The sequence below is a fragment of the Dendrobates tinctorius genome, unplaced genomic scaffold (genome assembly GCF_039654945.1).
Source record: "Dendrobates tinctorius isolate UK_male_01 unplaced genomic scaffold, ASM3965494v1 ptg000112l, whole genome shotgun sequence".
In the NCBI taxonomy this organism is placed as follows: Eukaryota; Metazoa; Chordata; class Amphibia; order Anura; family Dendrobatidae; genus Dendrobates; species Dendrobates tinctorius.
The window spans coordinates 1,045,957-1,065,151 of NW_027361780.1; the positions used below are offsets into that span (position 1 = coordinate 1,045,957).

General features: G+C 43.3%; 1 protein-coding gene across 5 annotated transcripts in view; it reads right to left on the minus strand.

Moving 5' to 3' along the window:
* Positions 1–19,195, minus strand: part of AKAP1 (A-kinase anchoring protein 1) — a 75,802-nt gene that overhangs the window by 19,033 nt on the left and 37,574 nt on the right. For all 5 annotated transcript variants that reach the window (XM_073589721.1, XM_073589720.1, XM_073589719.1 and 2 more), the window contains 6 exons: positions 13,261–15,098; positions 12,644–12,777; positions 10,143–10,269; positions 9,922–10,046; positions 4,703–4,880; positions 4,136–4,286 (listed from right to left, as the gene is read on the minus strand). In XM_073589721.1, coding sequence (XP_073445822.1) covers positions 4,136–4,286; positions 4,703–4,880; positions 9,922–10,046; positions 10,143–10,269; positions 12,644–12,777; positions 13,261–15,073 — 2,528 coding nt within the window. In that variant the 5' untranslated portion in view covers positions 15,074–15,098. The remainder of the gene's footprint in view (positions 1–4,135; positions 4,287–4,702; positions 4,881–9,921; positions 10,047–10,142; positions 10,270–12,643; positions 12,778–13,260; positions 15,099–19,195) is intronic.

The following is a 19,195-nucleotide window of genomic DNA, read 5'->3' on the forward strand; positions in this document are numbered from 1 at the left end:
TGAGGAGTCTTTGAACGGAATGGCTGTCTTTTTTGATACCCTTGCTACTGGGATATCGATTTTAGGGACCTCTTCCCAGACCTTGACCTCTTCTGGGTCAAACGGCAGGCGAAGCCTGAAGTCTCGGGGGATAGTCAATTTTTTCTCTGCTTCCTCCCATTCGTCCAATATCATGGCCCGTATATGGGTATTTACTGGGAAGACCATTGAGGTCTGGGAGCGCAGACCCCCGAACATCTCATCCTGTATTGAGAGGGTAGTCTGGGGTTCCTCAATCTGCATAGTCTGCCGGACTGCCCCCAATAGCTCATCCGTATCGCCGGATGCAAAGAGATACTTGCTCCCTCTTTCCGGGTGTTCTCTGAACTCCTCCTCTGCGTCTGATTCGGACAGGATGTCCTCAGAAGACGTGCCTGACTCCCTCTGCCTCTTCCTGGATACCTGAGGGTTCTGCGGGGCTTGGGACATGGCTCCGGACACCGAAGCTTGTACTTCCTCTCTAATTATTGCCCTCATGTTAGACATGAGCGTAGCCTGTTCTTCCCCCATTATGCGCTTTGTACATGCGTCACAGAGGGTTTTTTGCCATGTGTCCTTTAGCTTCTTAGAGCAGACGGGACACTTCTTATCTTTCTTCTTCCTTTCTGAGGTGGAGGTTCCCCCCTGGAACACAAAGTACGTGTTCTGTGGGGTCTGTTTTACTGGGGCCCTGCCATGACCTCATATGAGGCTACTCATGTGTCCCTGGCTTTCCGTTCCTGTCTCCGTCTTTGCCTGGTCCTCCATCATCGATGGATAAGGTTCCCTGTGGCTGTCTGCCTGCGGAGACATCAAACCGTGTTAGTGGCCGGGAGGTGGTGTCCGGCCCTTACACCGCAGGGCCTGCATACCGCTGTTGCGTCTTCTGTCCTGCCGCGCTGCCGATCCGCTCCACTGCACAGAGTCTGCCCCCTTCTCAGCGATGCCGGCACTTCCTGAATGCAGGGCGGTCGTCTTTAATGACGCGACCGGAAGTGACGTTCGGGTCCGGTGACGCGACCGGAAGTGACGTCCCGGTCGGAAGACCCGCCTCCTGGATGGCGCTCTCACGTGCTCTGTATGGCCGAAAGTAGCGCGCCTCTGGCTCCCCAGGCATGGCGCTGTTACCGCTTACAGCGGGAAGGGGGGAGAGGTGCGGCGATCCTCCGCCGAGGTCCGCTTGCGGGGCACGTGGAGTCCGTAGAGGCGGCCCCGGTACCTACATCGGTGGTGGCAGTGGCGTCCGGGGTCGAGAGCCCCCCCGTCGGGAGGAAGCGACCCCTTCTCCAGGAGCAGCGCTACACTGGAGGGGCTGAGGGACCCTGTGCTGGGTTTCAGCTTGCAGAGTTTTCCCGGTAGGAAGGGAAAGGCTGGGCCCCCCGATCCTGACCCTCTGCGCGGAACGGCTGGCTCGTCGTTCCTATCCGCAGTGGGACAGGAAAAACACTGTGGGATGGTAGAGGGAGGGTCCTTTTAGACTCTCGTGGTTTCCTGTCCCACTATGGATGAGAAAATGTGTATATATATATATATATATATATATATATATATACACACACACACACACACACACATACATATATATATATATATACACATACACACACATTTTACACCCTATATACGCTCACATTATATACATATACACACACAGTGAACTCGCCTCTGCACTATGCGACTTTCTCACGGTGCTAGCAGACATCTCACTGAGGTCACCGCAGTTAAGCCCGGCTGAGAACGCAACCTCAGTGACGTCACCGCTAGTCACTGTCTGCTTTAGCAAGGCAGGCTGCAAAAAAAAAAAAAAAAAGTAGGGGGACCCACGGGTTTTTTTTTTTTTTTTTAATTTAATTAAAAAAAAACGCGTGGGGACCCCTCTATTCTTGATAACTAGCCTTGCTGAAGCTGACAGCTGAAGGTTTCAGCCCCCAGCAATGAGTTTTGCTCAGCTGTGATGGGAGGTATACAGTTTTCCTCTGGTCACTGGTGTCAACTGATGGGACAACTGCTCCCATCATCCGACACCTGCTGCCGCTAACAGTGAGAGCATAAGCGGATAATGGGAGTATTCATCCGCTGCTCCTTTGTGGGTTCCCCCTATTTTTGATAACCAGCCAGGCGCTGCAACCCTCAGCAAGGCTAGTTTCAAGAATAGAGGGGTCCCCACGCTTTTTTTTTTTTTTTAATCATTTAAAATCTTGGGAACTGCGGCTCACTGACTGGTGGGGATGGTTTCACCGCCGATCAGAAGCAGTGTTTCTGTACTGTGAATGGGGCTCGGGTCCACTCTGCTGGATGACAGGCTGTATAGACAAATCATGCAGCCTGCAATCTAGAGGTAGCAGAGCCGAGTGTGAGGTCACATCCGGCTGTCCTTTGACTTTTCTGCAGCAAATACGTTGAAAAAAAGTCAACTTGCATATTTGCAGCATTTTTTCACCATCCATTCAAGTTAATGGCTGAAAAATGCTGCAAAAACGCTAAAAGTAGTGACATGGTCTGTCAAAAAAATGCTGTAAAGGACAAGAAAACCAAAGTGTGTGTATATGAGATTTCTGAAATCTCCTAGGTTTTGCTGGTACTGTAAAAAGCAGCTGAAAATTAGCATAAAAAACGCAACAAAAACAGCCAGTGTGAACATACCGTATATACTCGAATATAAGTCGAGATTTTCAGCACAAAAAATTGGGCTGAAAGTCCCCCTCTCTCGTCTTATATTCGAGTCATATACAAAGGGGGTCGGAGGGGGAGGGGGGCGGGGGTGTCAGGTCATACTTACCCCGTCCTGACTGTGTCTTGAGCCCCCAAGCTTCTCCCCGTGCTCTCTCTTCCTGCCTTCAGCGGTCACGTGGTGCCGCTCATTAAAACTCATGAATATGCGCATATTCATGAGTTTTAATGAGCGGTATCACGTGACCGCTGAACGCAGGAAGAGAGAGCGCGGAGAAGCTGGGGGCTCAAGAGACAGCGTCAGGACGGGTAAGTATAGCGATACTCACCTGTCCTGCGTCCATGGCTGCTTGCTGCTGTCTGTCATCGGTCAGTGACTTCAGACAGCAGAGGGCGCGGTGACGTGGTTAGTGCGCGCCGCTCCCCCTGCAGTCTGAACGTCACTGACTGATGGCGTGGCAGATAGCGGTGAGCAGCCATGGACACAGGACAGGTGAGAATCTGACACCCAGCGACGGAGAGGTGAGTATGTCATTTTTTTATTATTACATGCTGCAGCAGCGGCAGCACATGGGGGAATAATCTTAAGGAGCTTCTAATGGGGGCAGCATATGGGGGAACAATAAGGAGCTTCTAATGGGTGCAGCATATGGGGGAACAATATGGAGCTTCTTATGGGGGCAGTATATGGGGGAACAATATGGAGCTTCTTATGGGGGCAGCATATGGCGGCAGTATATGGGGGAACAATCTATGGAGCTGCTTATGGGGGCAGCATATGGGGGAACAATATGGAGCTTCTAATGGGGGCAGCATATGGGGGAACAATCTATGGAGCTTCTAATGGGGGCAGCATATGGGGGAACAATATGGAGCTTCTAATGGGGGCAGCGTATGGGGGAACAATATGGAGCTTCTAATGGGGGCAGCGTATGGGGGAACAATATGGAGCTTCTAATGGGGGCAGCGTATGGGGGAACAATCTATGGAGCTGCTTATGGGGGCAGTATATGGGGGAACAATATGGAGCTTCTAATGGGGGCAGCATATGGGGGCAGTATATGGGGGAACAATATGGAGCTTCTAATGGGGGCAGTATGTGGGGGAACAATATGGAGCTTCTAATGGGGGCAGCATATGGGGGAATAATCTATGGAGCTTCTTCTGGGGACACCATATGGGGGAATAATCTATGGAGCATTTCCCACCCTAGACTTATACTTGAGTCAATAAGGTCTCCCAGGTTTTTGTGGCAAAATTAGGGGGGTCGACTTATACTCGGATCGACTTATACTCGAGTATATACAGTACCCTTAGAGTGTAGCATACTTCATTTCATATTTTTCCACATTAACCATGTTAACCAGAAACTGAGTGTACAGAATTGCAAGGTCATTAATAAGTTTGCCATTTTCAAATATACTGAACCACCAATGGCTGTACTGACCTGATCTGCCGGAGAACTTCAGTCTTGACCCTTTCGTAACCACCGTAGTCAACATACCGTATCTCTACTTCTTCAGAGTCTTTGTAATAGGCCACCACCTGTGCCCTCCACCAAGCATCATCTCCAGCTGGTGCTGCACAAATAACGCCAACTGAAAGGAAAAGACAACACTATAACAAAGTCCTTAAAGGGGTATTCTCTTGTTATGAAACTGGTATTTAGAAAGCATGATAATATGTTTGCAAATTGTTTTTCTGTTGCGAACGCTTTTATCTTACAAAGTTTACAATTATTAGCTGTCAAGGATATCGACTACCTCCAGCATCAAAACAGTGAAGGCAAATTGATGTCCACCTGAAATCCTGCTATATCTGAGCACAAAGCTCTAGCTAGTATTGAGATGTGGCATGTAATCATAATCAGCCCCTCTATCACTCAACATAGTACATCCTGGAGAAGAGAACCCCATTAGATGTTATTAAAGGAAAGGAAAACCTGCATCATAATTTCATTTGTCACTTTATCAGAAGTGAAAGGTACACTAACCTATGAGACAAGCTAACTCACCTTCCACTGGTGTGGGCAATGTTGGGACACCAGGCTGTGAGTAACAGAGAAACATCTGCTGATCCAGGCCACGAAGTGCATGAAATGTTGGATGTGTATGCTGCTGAACAAACATGTGTCCTGCATTCACCACGTTTACTACAATTACTTCAACCGTCACACCATCTGGCAGCATAAGCTAAGGGGGAAAAAACAAAAACACACATATGGTGTTCAGTTTCCATTTACAAAAAGGTTTTCTCAAAGGCAGTATTATGGTTGAATTAAAGGGATTCTCCAAGAATAGAAAGGCATGAATAACCAAAAGGAAAGGACATTATAAATTCCTAAATACATTAATTGTCTAGTTTAATGGTCTACATTTAATTGAATGTTTAGTCCAGAGAGGTAATCACTATAGAACAAAATGGCGGCTGTCCTGTTACACGGAGAGAATCGTGTCCTGGAATATTAGGAGCGGTGACTGAGGATGTGCAGTAGGAAGAGTCACCCCCTCCCTTCATATGCAAGATGGTCTCCCCCAATATTACTGGAGATAACAGGAGTGTTGCGGTAAGAAGAGGCTGCTGGAATATATGAGCGCCCCAATGACATGTCATGGGTTATCTCCCGATGGCGGCCGCGGTGCTTCCTACTGCACATGCTCAGTCACCGCTCCTAACATTCCAGGACACGATTCTCAGTGTAACAGGACAGCCGCCATTATTATTCTATAGCGATTACCTCTCTAGACAAAAACAATTGTAATTTACTAATTAAATTTCTCAAAGTACTCTATATACTCGTGTATAAGCCGAGGTTTTCAGCCCATTTTTTTGGGATCTCCCATTACGAGTAACTCATGAACCAATAAAGAAAAAAAGTAGCATAGCAGAAATAGCGCTAGCTCAATGCTCAAAAAGCTTGAGCATTGAGTTTGCTCAAGGTTTTTGAGCATTGAGCTAGCACTATTTCTGGCCCCACTTTGAATTTCAGGCGTCCTTAGTTACTACTGCCATGGTGCTCAAGTTCCCCGCCGTCATTAAAAGAGAATAAATCGTACCACTACTGTGAAGGTGCTCCAGTAGGTTCCTAAGCCAGAGAAATAGTAATAAGAAAAACTTGGCACTCAACTTTTGGTAAAGAAATCCAGAGATTTTTAATTAGCAGTCAGAATAACAGGACCTTTCGGTCCCAGTTGGACCTTCATCAGCCCAACTGCTTCACCTTACGAAATTTTATGAAGTTAAGACTGTGTGTGTTTGAAGTTTAAGGAGAGCCCAATATGGGCAAAAGAGTTGCAGTGGTAGTGAGCATGTAGTCCTGCAATTTCAGGAGAATGAATGGGGCAAGCTGACCAGGGGTAAATTATGGAGGCAGGCGCTGTGCAAAGTCTCTCCAACACTGACACGGCATCCACCGTTAGTCAGAATTTCAGGCGTCCTTGGTTACTACCGCCATGGAGCGCAAGTTCCCCGCCGTCACTATGACATCACTGGCACTGGAGATATTATTGCATTGTTTGCGCACTCACCGATTTGCACGTGCGCATCGCGGCTTTTGGCAGCCATATTTGTGCGCCTTTTTTCAAAGACTTCACTATATCTATAGTGCATGCGTAGATTCACGCATGCGCACTGATTGTTCCGGTACTCCAGCATGCATATGCCACTTCCGGGCTGATGCGCGCGTTTATGCCTACGGAACTACAACCCCCAGCTGTTTCATGGCCATCTGATTACACACAGGTATTTAAGACACCCCCGACTGCACTGCGGGCATTTCCCCTGAAGAAGCCAGGTTCTCTGGCAACACGCGTTGGGCATACCTGTGCCTTGCCTCCTCCACAGTACAATTTGTACTTTAGGCAGGATTTCCTCCACGTGGGTGATACTCTTCCCAGGTCCAGGTAGTATGAGACTTTTTAGCCGCTTTTTGCGGGCCATTTGTATTGCTTTGTAAAAGCTCATCCTGGTTCCTGGGAGAGGTTATTGCTACACCATGCTTTTTGATAGTTGGCCGTATTTGGCCACTTAATTCTGTTTCCTTTGCAGTACATATGCAACTGTACAGCTTCATTTGTATGGTACTAGTTGGCATATTCTCCCCTGTATCTTATTTCATATATGTGCTGTATGTGATTGACTATGTCTTGCACAAAATAATATGTTCATGGTGTAGCCAGGAAGGACTACGGTACATTTGGGGTCTGGCAAGGGCATGGCTCTATTGTGGGTCATTGTGTGATTCCTCTTTTGCAATATACATTCTTAAATGTTTTTAACCTTGCAGTGTTGTTGCATTGTCACTTTAATAAAGACTTTGATATTATTTATTTGGTGATCCCTGTTATTTTCTTCTTTCTTGGTTTTTATGGCTTTCATTATTATAGAAAAAAAAATACTGAAGGATTTTCCTAAACCCCTAATGTTTGCATTTCTCTGTCGATTAAGCACTGTAAGGGTTTACTTTTTGTGTGGCAAACTGACTTAATTTGTCTCAGTATTACTTAATTTGGGTGTAAATACAACATAAAGTATGGTAACAATTGCTCTGACCTGGAGAATCATGTCACCAAGTGATTTTTACACAACAAAAAAAAATAAAAAATCCTTAATGTACCATGGTTAGTTGTTTCTCATTATTTTAACAATTTTGCTTAGTTTTTATTCGGTCGTCCATGACAGCACCACCTGAGAGAGGGGATCCGCCCTTTAGGAACAGGAAACCTACAGATACAAAAAGGGCGGCACCTCTCCCACGCATCAGTTGGTTTCCTGTTCCTAGAGGACAGGACTCCCTACAGAATTACTGGATCAGTAGGTTCATTAAAGCAGCAGGAAGATCCAGGCCTGTAGTGAAGGATAGATTCATGCCATGGGACTTGAATCTAGTCCTCACGGCCATGACGGAAGCTCCATTCGAACCTATTTCATCAGCTTCCATAAAAAACCTGTCCCTCAAAGTAGCTTTCCTGGTAGCTCTAACCTCAGCTCGCAGAGTTAGCGACATCCAGGCATTATCTAGGCGTCCTCCTTATATACAGATTAAAAATGATAGGGTAATACTCACACCTGATCCAGCGTATTTACCTAAGGTGGTCTCTAACTTTCATAGGACTCAGGAAGTAGTCCTTCCATCCTTCCTCCCTAATCCGGCTAATAAGAAGGAAGAGAAACTACATCCCCTGGATGTTAGGAAGTGCCTTATAGAATATGTGGCAGCTACCGATCCTTGGAAGAAAGATGATGCCCTGTTTATTTCCTACCAAGGCCCTAGGAAAGGTTATAGAGTATCAAAGAATACACTAGCCAGGTGGATTAGAGAAGCGATTGCCTTAGCATACACCTCAAAAGGCAGGTCGCCACCCGGGAAGCTGAGGGCACATTCCACCAGAGCCATGGCGACCTCGTGGGCCGAGAGATCAGAAGTCTCCATCGACCAGATATGTAAGGCGGCTACTTGGTCCTCTCCGAACACCTTTTATAGTCATTATAGGCTAGACTTGGGTGCTTCCACAGACCTCTCTTTTGGGATAAGGGTGCTGCAGGCTGTAGTCCCTCCCTAAAGTAGTTATTACTCTCTGTAATTCTCTCAGGTGGTGCTGTCATGGACGACCGAATAAAGTCTTAGTTACTCACCGGTTAACGGTATTTTTCGGAGTCCATGACAGCACCCGTATATTCCCTCCCTTTAGTTTAATTTGGGTGTGCACTTCTTCCTCTTATATATGTACACTGGTAATTTAAATTGTGTATAGTATTATGGATAAGTTATGCTATTAACCATGGTGGTCCTCTGTGCTCTGTAATCCAACTGATGCGTGGGAGAAGTGCCGCCCTTTTTGTATCTGTAGGTTTCCTGTTCCTAAAGGGCGGATCCCCTCTCTCAGGTGGTGCTGTCATGGACTCCGAAAAATACCGTTAACCGGTGAGTAACTAAGACTTTTTCCAAGGCAAAAAATTTAAAAAAGTTGGCTCTTGGAAAAAGGATGAATAAATGCAAAATGTTAAATTAAAATTGGTAATGGAGGCAAGGGAATAAGGATGTGTGATATACCTATTTTCTGGTTCTGGGCCACACTTTTAGCCACTAAGAATATTTATTAAAAAATGTAACTGACGCAAGCTTGCATGAAGGCGCCCATGTGTAAACTTGGCATGAATGGCATTTTCACAAAGTGCCAACTTTTAGAAAACGCAAGTATGCGAGCATAACCCCTTAACGACCGCCGATACGCCTTTTAACGGGTGGCAGTTAAGGGTACTTATGCCTCAGTGCTGAGAAATGTGTGCATAGCGCCCTCCAGAGTCGGAGTTTCTCTGGGGTCTCTGCTACCAGGGGTGTGATATATCTATTGTGGTCCATTTTCTCATGATACCCTTGTGAAAATAAAAAATGGGTTCCAAAGTAAGTTTTTTGTGAAAAAAAGTAAAATGTTCATTTTTTTCCTTTCCTTTAGTTCTCGTGAAGCACCTAAAGGGTTAATAAACTTCTTGAATGTGGTTTTGCGCACCTTGACGGGTGTAGTTTTTAGAATGGTGTCACTTTTTGGGTACTTTGTTATATTGACCCCCCAAACTCACTTCAAATGTGGGGTGGTCCCTAAAAAAATGGTTTTGTAAATTTTGTTGGCAAAATGAGAAATCGCTGGTCAACTTCTAACCCTTATAACGTCCTAAATAAAAAAAAAATATGTTTCCAAAATTGTGCTGATGTAAAGTTGACATGTGGGAAGTTAACTATTTTGTGAGATATGACTCTCTGATTTAAGGGTACAAAAATTAAGTTCGAAAATTGCTAAATTTTCTAATTTTTTGCAGTTTCCATTTTTTTCATAAATAAACGCAAGTTATAGGGAAGAAATTTTACCATTATCATGAAGTACAATTTGTCACGAAAAAAACAAGCTCAGAATCAGTGGGATACGTTGAAGCGTTCCAGAGCTATAACCTCAAAGTGACAGTGGCTGGAATTGTAAAAATTGGCTTGGCCATTAAGTACCAAATTGGCTCTGTCACTAAGGGGTTATAACGATTTTTTATATTTTCCTACTTACATTTTATTTGCACGTCAAAACTGTGATAATCGTCATAGCTACCAATGATGAAAGTATATAAACCTCCCCCCAAAAAAAAATAAAATTGGCATTGAAAGCCCTAATATTAGCGCAACCAGTATAGATACAATTCACAAGAATCTCGATAAAAAAATAAGGTACATGCTGTAATGCAGCTTACCCATGAAGTCATGGGAAGGGAGTGTAATGCCAAAGAAGGGGGAGGTGCATAGATATTCGTCAGGTTGAGTTCTTTAAACTTCTTTCCTATTAGACTCAACGCTCTGTCAACCTGCTGCTGAGACCCTGTAAAAAAAAAAACAAAAAAAAAAAAAACCCCACAACTTAAAAATACAGCAATTTATAACAATAAGAAGAATATCTATAAATATGCATGCTTACCCTCTATGTGGCAAATTTGAAAGTCTTGTGTGTAAGGCAGTGTAGAAATGTAAATCTTGGCACCAGATGACTCTTTCAGGTAGCTTACATATCTGCCTTGTTTGCCAATTAGCCGGCCAACTAAATGCTTAAAACAGAAAGGAGGGGAAAAAAAAAAATCAAAATCCATTAACTATAAGATGTTACCAAGTATTAACCATAAAAATGACTTTCACATGACTACTTGAGTTGGGCATTAAAAGCGACTGGGCCAAGTGCACTAAAATTGCAATAAAGTTGCAATTCCACTATTGTTTTCTCTGAGTTTTTTTTTTTAATTTACCATGATCACTATATGCACATGCAGAGAGAAACCAGAGTCAATGCTACTAAATAAGAAAGTATAGTTTATTGACAAAAAAAAAGTCTGATCGCTTGTACCATTTATAGAGAAAATCTCAATCTATTAACGCCAGCCAAGGGTAGGCTTTCACAGGATTGTAATGACAGGCACGAGGGGAGTCATCAGCAGACCCACGGCTGCCACAACACCATATCGACAGCCTGTGATCTTGTCATGAGTGCGCCAATGGCAGCACGGAACGCCGTGCCCCCCTGCTGGCGCGTGTTAAGTGCCGCCGTCATGAGATTGGATTTAACGGGAACGCCACTAAACCAGCGACTAATAAAGGAACATGATGGTTAATTAAATCATTGATGTGCAGGAAAAGATGCAGTATCGGCGTGCGAGCCCACACCAAATTCAGGAACAGAACTTTGGATGTACATGTAAGTCAGTCGTAAAGGGGTTAAAACGGTTCTTATCTTGCATAAATACAGGTGCTTCTCACAAAATTAGAATATCAAAAAGTTAATTTCAGTTCTTCAATATACAAAAAGTGAAACTCATTATACAGAGTCATTAGAGTGATTTATTTCTAGTGTTTATTTCGGCTAATGTTGATGATTATGGTTTACAGCCAATGAAAACCCCAAAGTCGTATCAGTAAATTAGAATAATTAACAAAAAACACCTGTAAAGGCTTCTTAAAAGTTTAAAAAGGTCCCTTAGTCTATTTCAGTAGGCTCCACAATCATGGGGAAGACTGCTGACTTGACAGATGTCCAGAAGGCAGTCATTGACACAGACCACAAGGAGGGTAAGAAACAAAAGGCTAATTGCTAAAGAAGCTGGCTGTTCACAGAGTGCAGTATCCAAGCATATACTAACAGAAAGTTGAGTGGAAGGAAAAAGTGTGGTAGAAAAACCATGAACAAGCAACCTTGAAAGGATTGTTTAGAAAAGGCCACTCAAAAATTTTGGGGAGATTCACAAGGAGTGGACTGCTGCTGGAGTCATTACTTCAAGAGCCACCACACACAGACGTGTCCAGGACATGGGCTACAAGTGTCGCATTCCTTGTGTCAAGCCACTCATGACCAACAGACAGTGAAAGAAGCGTTTTACCTGGGCCAAGGAGAAAAATAACTGGTCTGCTGCTCAGTGGTCCAAGTTACTGTTTTCAGATAAAAGTAAATTTTCATTTAATTTAAAAATCAAGATCGCAGAGTATGGAGGAAGAGTGGAGAGGCCACAATCCAAGCTGCTTGAGGTCTAGTGTGATGTTTCCATAATCAGTGATGGTTTGGGGAGGCACGTCATCTGCTGGTGTAGGTCCAGTGTGTTTTATCAAGACCAAAGTTAGCACAGCCGTCTACCAGGAAATTTTCGAGCACTTCATGCTTCCCTCTGCCGACAAGCTTTTTGGAGATGGAAATTTAATTCTCCAGCAGAACTTGGCACCTGTCCACACTGCCAAAAGTACCAATACCTGGTTTACAAACAACAGTTTCACTGTGCTTGATTGGCCAGCAAACTCGCTTGACCTTTACCTCATAGAGAATCTATGGGGTATTGTCAGGAGGAAGATGAGACACCAAACCCAACAATGCAGTCGAGCTGAAGGCTCCTTTCAAAGCAACCTGGGCCTCCATAACACCTCAGCAGTGACACAGGCTGATAGCCTCCATGCCACACCGCATTGATGCAGTAATTAATGCAAAAGGAGCCACAAGTAAGTATTGAGTGCATTTACTGAACATACATTTCAGTAGGCCAAGATTTCAGATTTTAAAATCAATTTTTCAAGCTGGTGTTATATATTCTAATTTACTGAGATAATGACTTTTGGGTTTTCACTGGCTGTAAGCCATAATCATTAAAATTAACAGAAATAAACACTTGAATTGGACCACTCTGTTTGTAATGACTCTATATAATATATGAGTTTTCCTTTATGTATTGAAGAACTGAAATAAATTAACTTTTTGATGACATTCTAATTTAGTGAGAAGCACCTGTACTTAAGGACACTGGCTACAAGGAAAGGTCTTCTAAATTGGTAGAGTATTATTCATACTTGAAATATGTATACACAAGACTTAAATTATACAAAGTATAACACGCCAACACATGCTTGTATACCATGCACTCCTTGAAAGTTTACAGACAAACTACTTACTTTTGGCACTTCAACCTCCCAGATGACAAGCTCAGCCTTTTTTACATCTACCTTCTGCTTTACATTCTGGACTTGTTCAGGCTTTCCCAGAGCACAACCGCTGTCCACAGAGTCCATACTATTCACATCTGAACCTGAAAAATTCAGTCAGCTAGTAAACTTTCTTATCTGCACACAGTACATCATTGAGAGTGACTGTATGACACTGGTCTACACCTCCAACAGCTGTGTTCATGCCATGAATGTGATTGGTTAATATTGGACTACCTGAGGTAATAAGCTCAGAACTATGCAAAATAAATTATACAATATATTGAAATTTTTAGTACAAAAAAAAAAAAAAAAAAAGGCTTTTTTTTTTTTTTTTTACACACACAGTTATAGGACAGTAGAAAGGCAATTATTATTGGGAGTAAAGGGTCATGGAGTGTCACAATCTTGTATTCTACTACAGTAACCTCATCGAATATATTACTAATCGTATGAGCACTAGAGCCAATATAAAATAAACGCTAATCCTAAAAAGCCAAGGCCGACATAGGTTTGCAAGTTAATGCTTTCTCAAAATTACATTTTTCAAATCCAAAAGCCAACATGGTAAAACGCAAACCTCTTACCTCCCGAGTGATCAACTTCTGCATCGCCAGTCCACAGGCCTTCATTTTTCAAGTCAAGAGAACTTGCCTTCACATCCCCATTGCTATATGGTACACAGTTATCCACCGTTCTTAGCTTTTTCATTTTTTCACTGGTCAAATTGAAAGTTTCCTGCGATAACTCAATGCCTGATGAACTTAATGAGTCATAGGAGCCAACGCAAACACTTGACAGTGCAGTGCTTTGCAACTGATCTTCTATGCTGATACCATCTTCTGATGTACATACGCTAACACTGGAATCCTCCAAAGTTGCGTGACACTCATCTTGGAATTCTGCATTTCTATGAACTAGACTTACATCTGGCATCGCATAGGTCTCTTGTGTGGACATATTTGAAACCAACGGCTCTTCATTTGCTTTTTCAGGAAACAAATCCTTACTCACAACCGAAATGCTTGAGAGGTTTTCCACCAACGATTCTTCTGTCTGTGTAGATTCACAAGTAGAGTCCATGTCACAGACGGAATCGATTTCCTGATCAACAAGTTCAGTGATCCTAACGTTTTCCTCTTGGGACAGCTTTATTTGCATGGATTCCCGAACTGAGTCCTCTTCCTCATCTACTGTAGTGCTTCTGATGTTTTCCATTTGAGAATGTTGTGTGTGTGCAGATTTACAGGTAGAATCCATTTCTGCACAACTTTCGCTGTAGTCAGCAAAATTTCTCTGCAGTGCAATCTGCTGACACTGGGCATCTTTTGGTAGCATCTCTCCATTGGTCTCATCAAGTACTTGACAGCTACCATCTGACACCTCACCTGCTGAGCCTGCCAAAATTTCCTGTTTAGCTGCCACAATCACTTTGGATATGATGTTTATGGCCAGCTGCTCAACTATCTTGGCCTCGTAGTTTCCAAAAAAAGTTTTAGCATTCCCTTCTTCAAACTGTTCGCTTTTTTCCAAGCACTGGGAAAAGGCATCCAAAATATCAGCACAGTTTCCCTCTCTCATAACTTCAGTGCATGCAGATTTGATATTTGATAATTTATCAGCTGATACAGATTCTGCAGTTTTGGAGGTTACAGGTTCAAGCAAAAGTTCTGAACCTTTTAGCTCAAAGGAAGGAGACAACTGATCTTGCTTCACTGATATAGACTCTGCCCCCAACTCAGACTGACTATAACATTTTGTAAACTGAGTACTACTGCCCCCAGTGTCTTGCATAGACACTCCTGTCTCATTATTACCTGACTGAGGACACTGTACTAGAACGGACATTTTCACCACGGTTTCTATTTCATCAATGCAAGGCTGTTCATCCTCTATACAAGGCACCATGTGCAGTCGTTCTGACTGGATACTCTGGATAACTTCTGAGGAATTACTTTGGAGATAATCTGTAGAGGTGGTGGACACTTTAGCTGCATCCATTAAACACAGCTCAATATCACATTCCACAGAAGGCTGTTGTAAGGAATCTAAAGCAGTAATTTGGATGTCAGAATCCACACATACAATATCCTTTGCTTTGCCGTCCGACAGCATATTAATCAAAGTGGCTACCTCCACTACTGGAGGCACAAAGCATGCGTCCAGTGGAGCACTTGCCTCTCTGTCCAACTGCACAAGTTGCACCCTTGAGCAGCTTTGCATTTCTACTGTGGGGCCAAGCTCTGGCAGTGCAGTGTCTTCTTGAATGTCCGTGGGAGCAGTAAGCTGCTGTTTTCTATGGTTGTCATCTTTCTTCCTTGAAAAGAACCACCACCAGCCAAGAAGTGCCAGCACTCCAGGAATGGTGTAGGGCAAAATCACACGGAAGCGCAGCGCCATTTTAAACAAGGCTCTTGTATGGACTCTGTAAAAGAAAAAAAAAGGAAAATTAACTACGGAGACTGCCTCCTGCTAATAGAGTGGGGACATAAAATAAAAAAGTTACACCCCCACTTTCCTATTGCTAGTTTATTTAAACACCATATAAAAATGTTAGCAAAATCTCATCTATCGATAGATTTATATTTTTTTAAGCAACATTTTATCTATTTACACATTTCCATTGAAAACAAAGACCTAGATGCGCATTTACAAAAAAAAAAAAAAAAAACACAATTAAAACCTAATCTGCCTATTGCTTCAGAACAAAACCCGCTTAGCTTCCTTTTGTAAAAAGAAACCTACTGCGATTCCCATTCAAGGTTGAATAGCGAACCTGCTCCCGTCCTGCAAAATGCAGCAAATTAGGATCAGAATTCCGCATTTTTTAGAATGACTTAACAGATTGACTCTTTCCCAAGTTTTATTTAACAGAACGGATTGTCTTTCCAAAATATTGAAAACTAAATGTGCAAAAATGACATACTATAAATCTGCCTCTGCAATTGTCACACTTAATGGAAACCATTATTTTTTAGTATAGAGCAGACCTGGGCAAATTACAGTGCAAGGGCCACATCACACCGGTCTCTTGATTTCCCCAGTATCTACATCTTCAGAAAGCCTATACAGGTGAATGCAAGGCAACATTCCCACAATGAGCTGGCACTATGAGTCATTGTAGAGCCTCAGTGTGTAGAGTCCAGAGTAGTGCGACACATGCAGTATTTTTTTGTCCCTTGCAGAGTGATTTTGAAGTACAATCATTAGGTATTTGGGGATGATACTGTGGGGGTCTTGTTGTATGGAGTGGACCATCATACTGAAAGGGGTTTATCATACTATGGGGGTGATATCCTGTGTTGGGGGTGGCTGTGTGAGATCATAGTGTTGTGGCTGTAGAGCAATCATACTTTTGGGAGTGTTATTCTGTGTTGGTGGCAGTGGGAACCATCTTGTTTCAGGGTGATTATCCTGGAGTAAACATACTTCGAGGGTCATCATTGCTGGACACAATACTGTGGAAGTGTTTGGGGTATCAAATTGTACGGGGGGGGGGGGACCATAGGGACTATCATAATATGTTTAGATTTTGGGAGATCATACAGTAAGGGTCATTACTTTGTATCGAAACCAGCTGATAAGGTGGGGGAACGTGGTTTACTGGCCCATTGAGATGTACGAGAAGGATTTCAAGCAACTCTGAGATCCAGAGACGTATACATCGTTATCATATAATCCTCAAATTAGCTTTGACAAAGAACTCTTTCAGATTTTTGACATGGCGTTTTCCCAGGGTATTATTCATCCATACAACGACGACCTGTTCATTATCTGGCAGGGTTCTGCCAGTGAACTGCGGGACTGTCAGTTAAATCAAAATCGGTACAACATCAAACTGAACTACACTCACTGGCCACTTTATTAGGTACACCATGCTAGTAAGGGGTTGGACCCCCTTTTGCCTTCAGAACTGCCTCAATTCTTCGTGGCAGAGATTCAACAAGGTGCTGGAAGCATTCCTCAGAGATTTTGGACCATATTGACATGATGGCATCACACAGTTGGCGCAGATTTGTCGGCTGCACATCCCTGATGCGAATCTCCCGTTCCACCACATCCCAAAGATGCTCTATTGGATTGAGATCTGGTGACTGAGGAGGCCATTTGAGTACAGTAAACTCATTGTCATGTTCAAGAAACCAATCTGAGATGAGTCGAGCTTTATGACATGGCGCATTATCCTGCTGAAAGTAGCCATCAGATGTTGGGTACATTGTGGTCATAAAGGGATGGACATGGTCAGCAACAATACTCAGGTAGGCTGTGGCGTTGCAACGATGCTCAATTGGTACCAAGGGGCCCAAAGAGTGCCCAGAAAAAATTCCCCACACCATGACACCACCACCACCAGCCTGAACCGTTGATACAAGGCAGGATGGATCCATGCTTTCATGTTGTTTACGCCAAATTCTGACCCTACCATCCGAATGTCGCAGCAGAAATCGAGACTCATCAGACCAGGCAACGTTTTTCCAATCTTCTACTGTCCAATTTCGATGAGCTTGTGCAAATTGTAGCCTCAGTTTCCTGTTCTTAGCTGAGAGGAGTGGTACCCAGTGTGGTCTTCTGCTGCTGTAGCCCATCTGCCTCAAAGTTCGACGCACTGTGCGTTCAGAGATGCTCTTCTGCCTACCTTGGTTGTAACGGGTGGCAATTTGAGTCACTGTTGCCTTTCTATCAGCTCGAACCAGTCTGCCCATTCTCCTATGACCTCTGGCATCAACATGGCATTTCCGGCCACAGAACTGCCGCTCACTGGATTTTTTTTCTTTTTCGGACCATTCTCTGTAAACCCTAGAGATGGTTGTGCGTGAAAATCCCAGTAGATCAGCAGTTTCTGAAATTCTCAGACCAGCCCTTCTGGCACCAACAATCATGCCACGTTCAAAGGCACTCAAATCACCTTTCTTCCCCATACTGGTGCTCGGTTTGAACTGCAGGAGATTGTCTTGACCATGTCTACATGCCTAAATGCACTGAGTTGCCGCCATGTGATTGGCTGATTAGAAATTAAGTCTTAACACACAGTTGGACAGGTGTACCTAATAAAGTGGCCAGTGAGTGTACAAATTCCATTAGAGACACTTCTTAGATATTTGAACTTTGTCCCAAGCTGATAGGATCTACACTGACGTTTGCCACAAAGAAACGGCAGTGAATGCCTTACTTCACGCCTAGTCGGCACACAAGTCTTCAACCATACAGGCTGTCCCCATAGGACAGTTTCTAAGGATGAGACGTGTTTGCTCCACTAATGGACTCTCTTAAAAAAACAAAAACAAAAAAAAAGTTCTCCATAACAGATTACACGCACATAGATATAGCAATTAGAGCATTAGGACACGATATTATTGAGCATAAAATCCTTTGTAAACATTGGCCCAGTTTAAAAATGCAAATCACCATTTGCAAAATTCTCCCTGAACAGCCTCTACTCACAGCCAGAAATAGTAAAAATCTAAAGGATCTGCTGGTTAAAGGTTACTTTTTATAGGGGAAAACAGAGGTGGGGCTGCAACCAATGTGGCTCGTGCAAGGCTTGTCGTAACATCATACGTGCAACAACCTTCTTTTCAGCAGATGGCAGTCAAGAATATAGGATTATGGATTACCCTATATCTTATGTAGCACCAGCTAAAATATGTATTATGCCATATGCTATTGCAAACTGGTGTATGTGTCTCACGTCACATGAACTACGGGTTTGTACCAGAGAGCATGTCAGGGACATTAGGGCAGCTCTGGGTGCTGATGACATCTCAACACTTTATATTATCCCTCAGCATTTCAGATTCTGCCAAAACTGTAACCCAAATGAGCTCAAGGTCAGAGGTATTGACAGAGTACATAATGGCACTGAAGGTGGTGACCTCAAGAGCACTCTGGCACAGCTTGAATGCCGATGGATAGTTAAATTTCGTACCAGGACTCCATTTTGTCTTAATGAAAAATTGAGTTTACACCTTTTTTTATAACGTGTAATAATATTTTCTTAATTGCGTTTTCATCTTTTTGTTTAATTTAGTATTTGATCATCTTGACACGTGATTTGGACTTTTGTCATCTGTCCTTCCGCCCTCTACTCAACAGATCTGGATTGACACTCCATTTTTGGCTATCTATAATCTTACACCAATGTGTTTATTTAAAATGTTTATATGGTTCTTTGTATACACACTGCTCAAAAAAATAAAAGGGAACACAAACAGAATTTAACTCCAAGTAAATCAAACTTCTGTGAAATCAAACTGTCCACTTAGGAAGTAATACTGATTGACAATCAATTTCACATGATGTTGTGCAAATGGATTAGACAGATGGAAATTATTGGCAATCATCAAGACACACAATAAAAGAATGGTTCTACAGGTGGGGACCACCGACCACACGCTCAGTACCAATGCTTTATGGCTGATGTTTTGGTCACTTTTGAATGTTGGTTGTGCTTTCACACTCATGGTAGCATGAGACGGACTCTACAACCCACACAAGTGACTCAGGTAGTGCAGCTCATCCAGG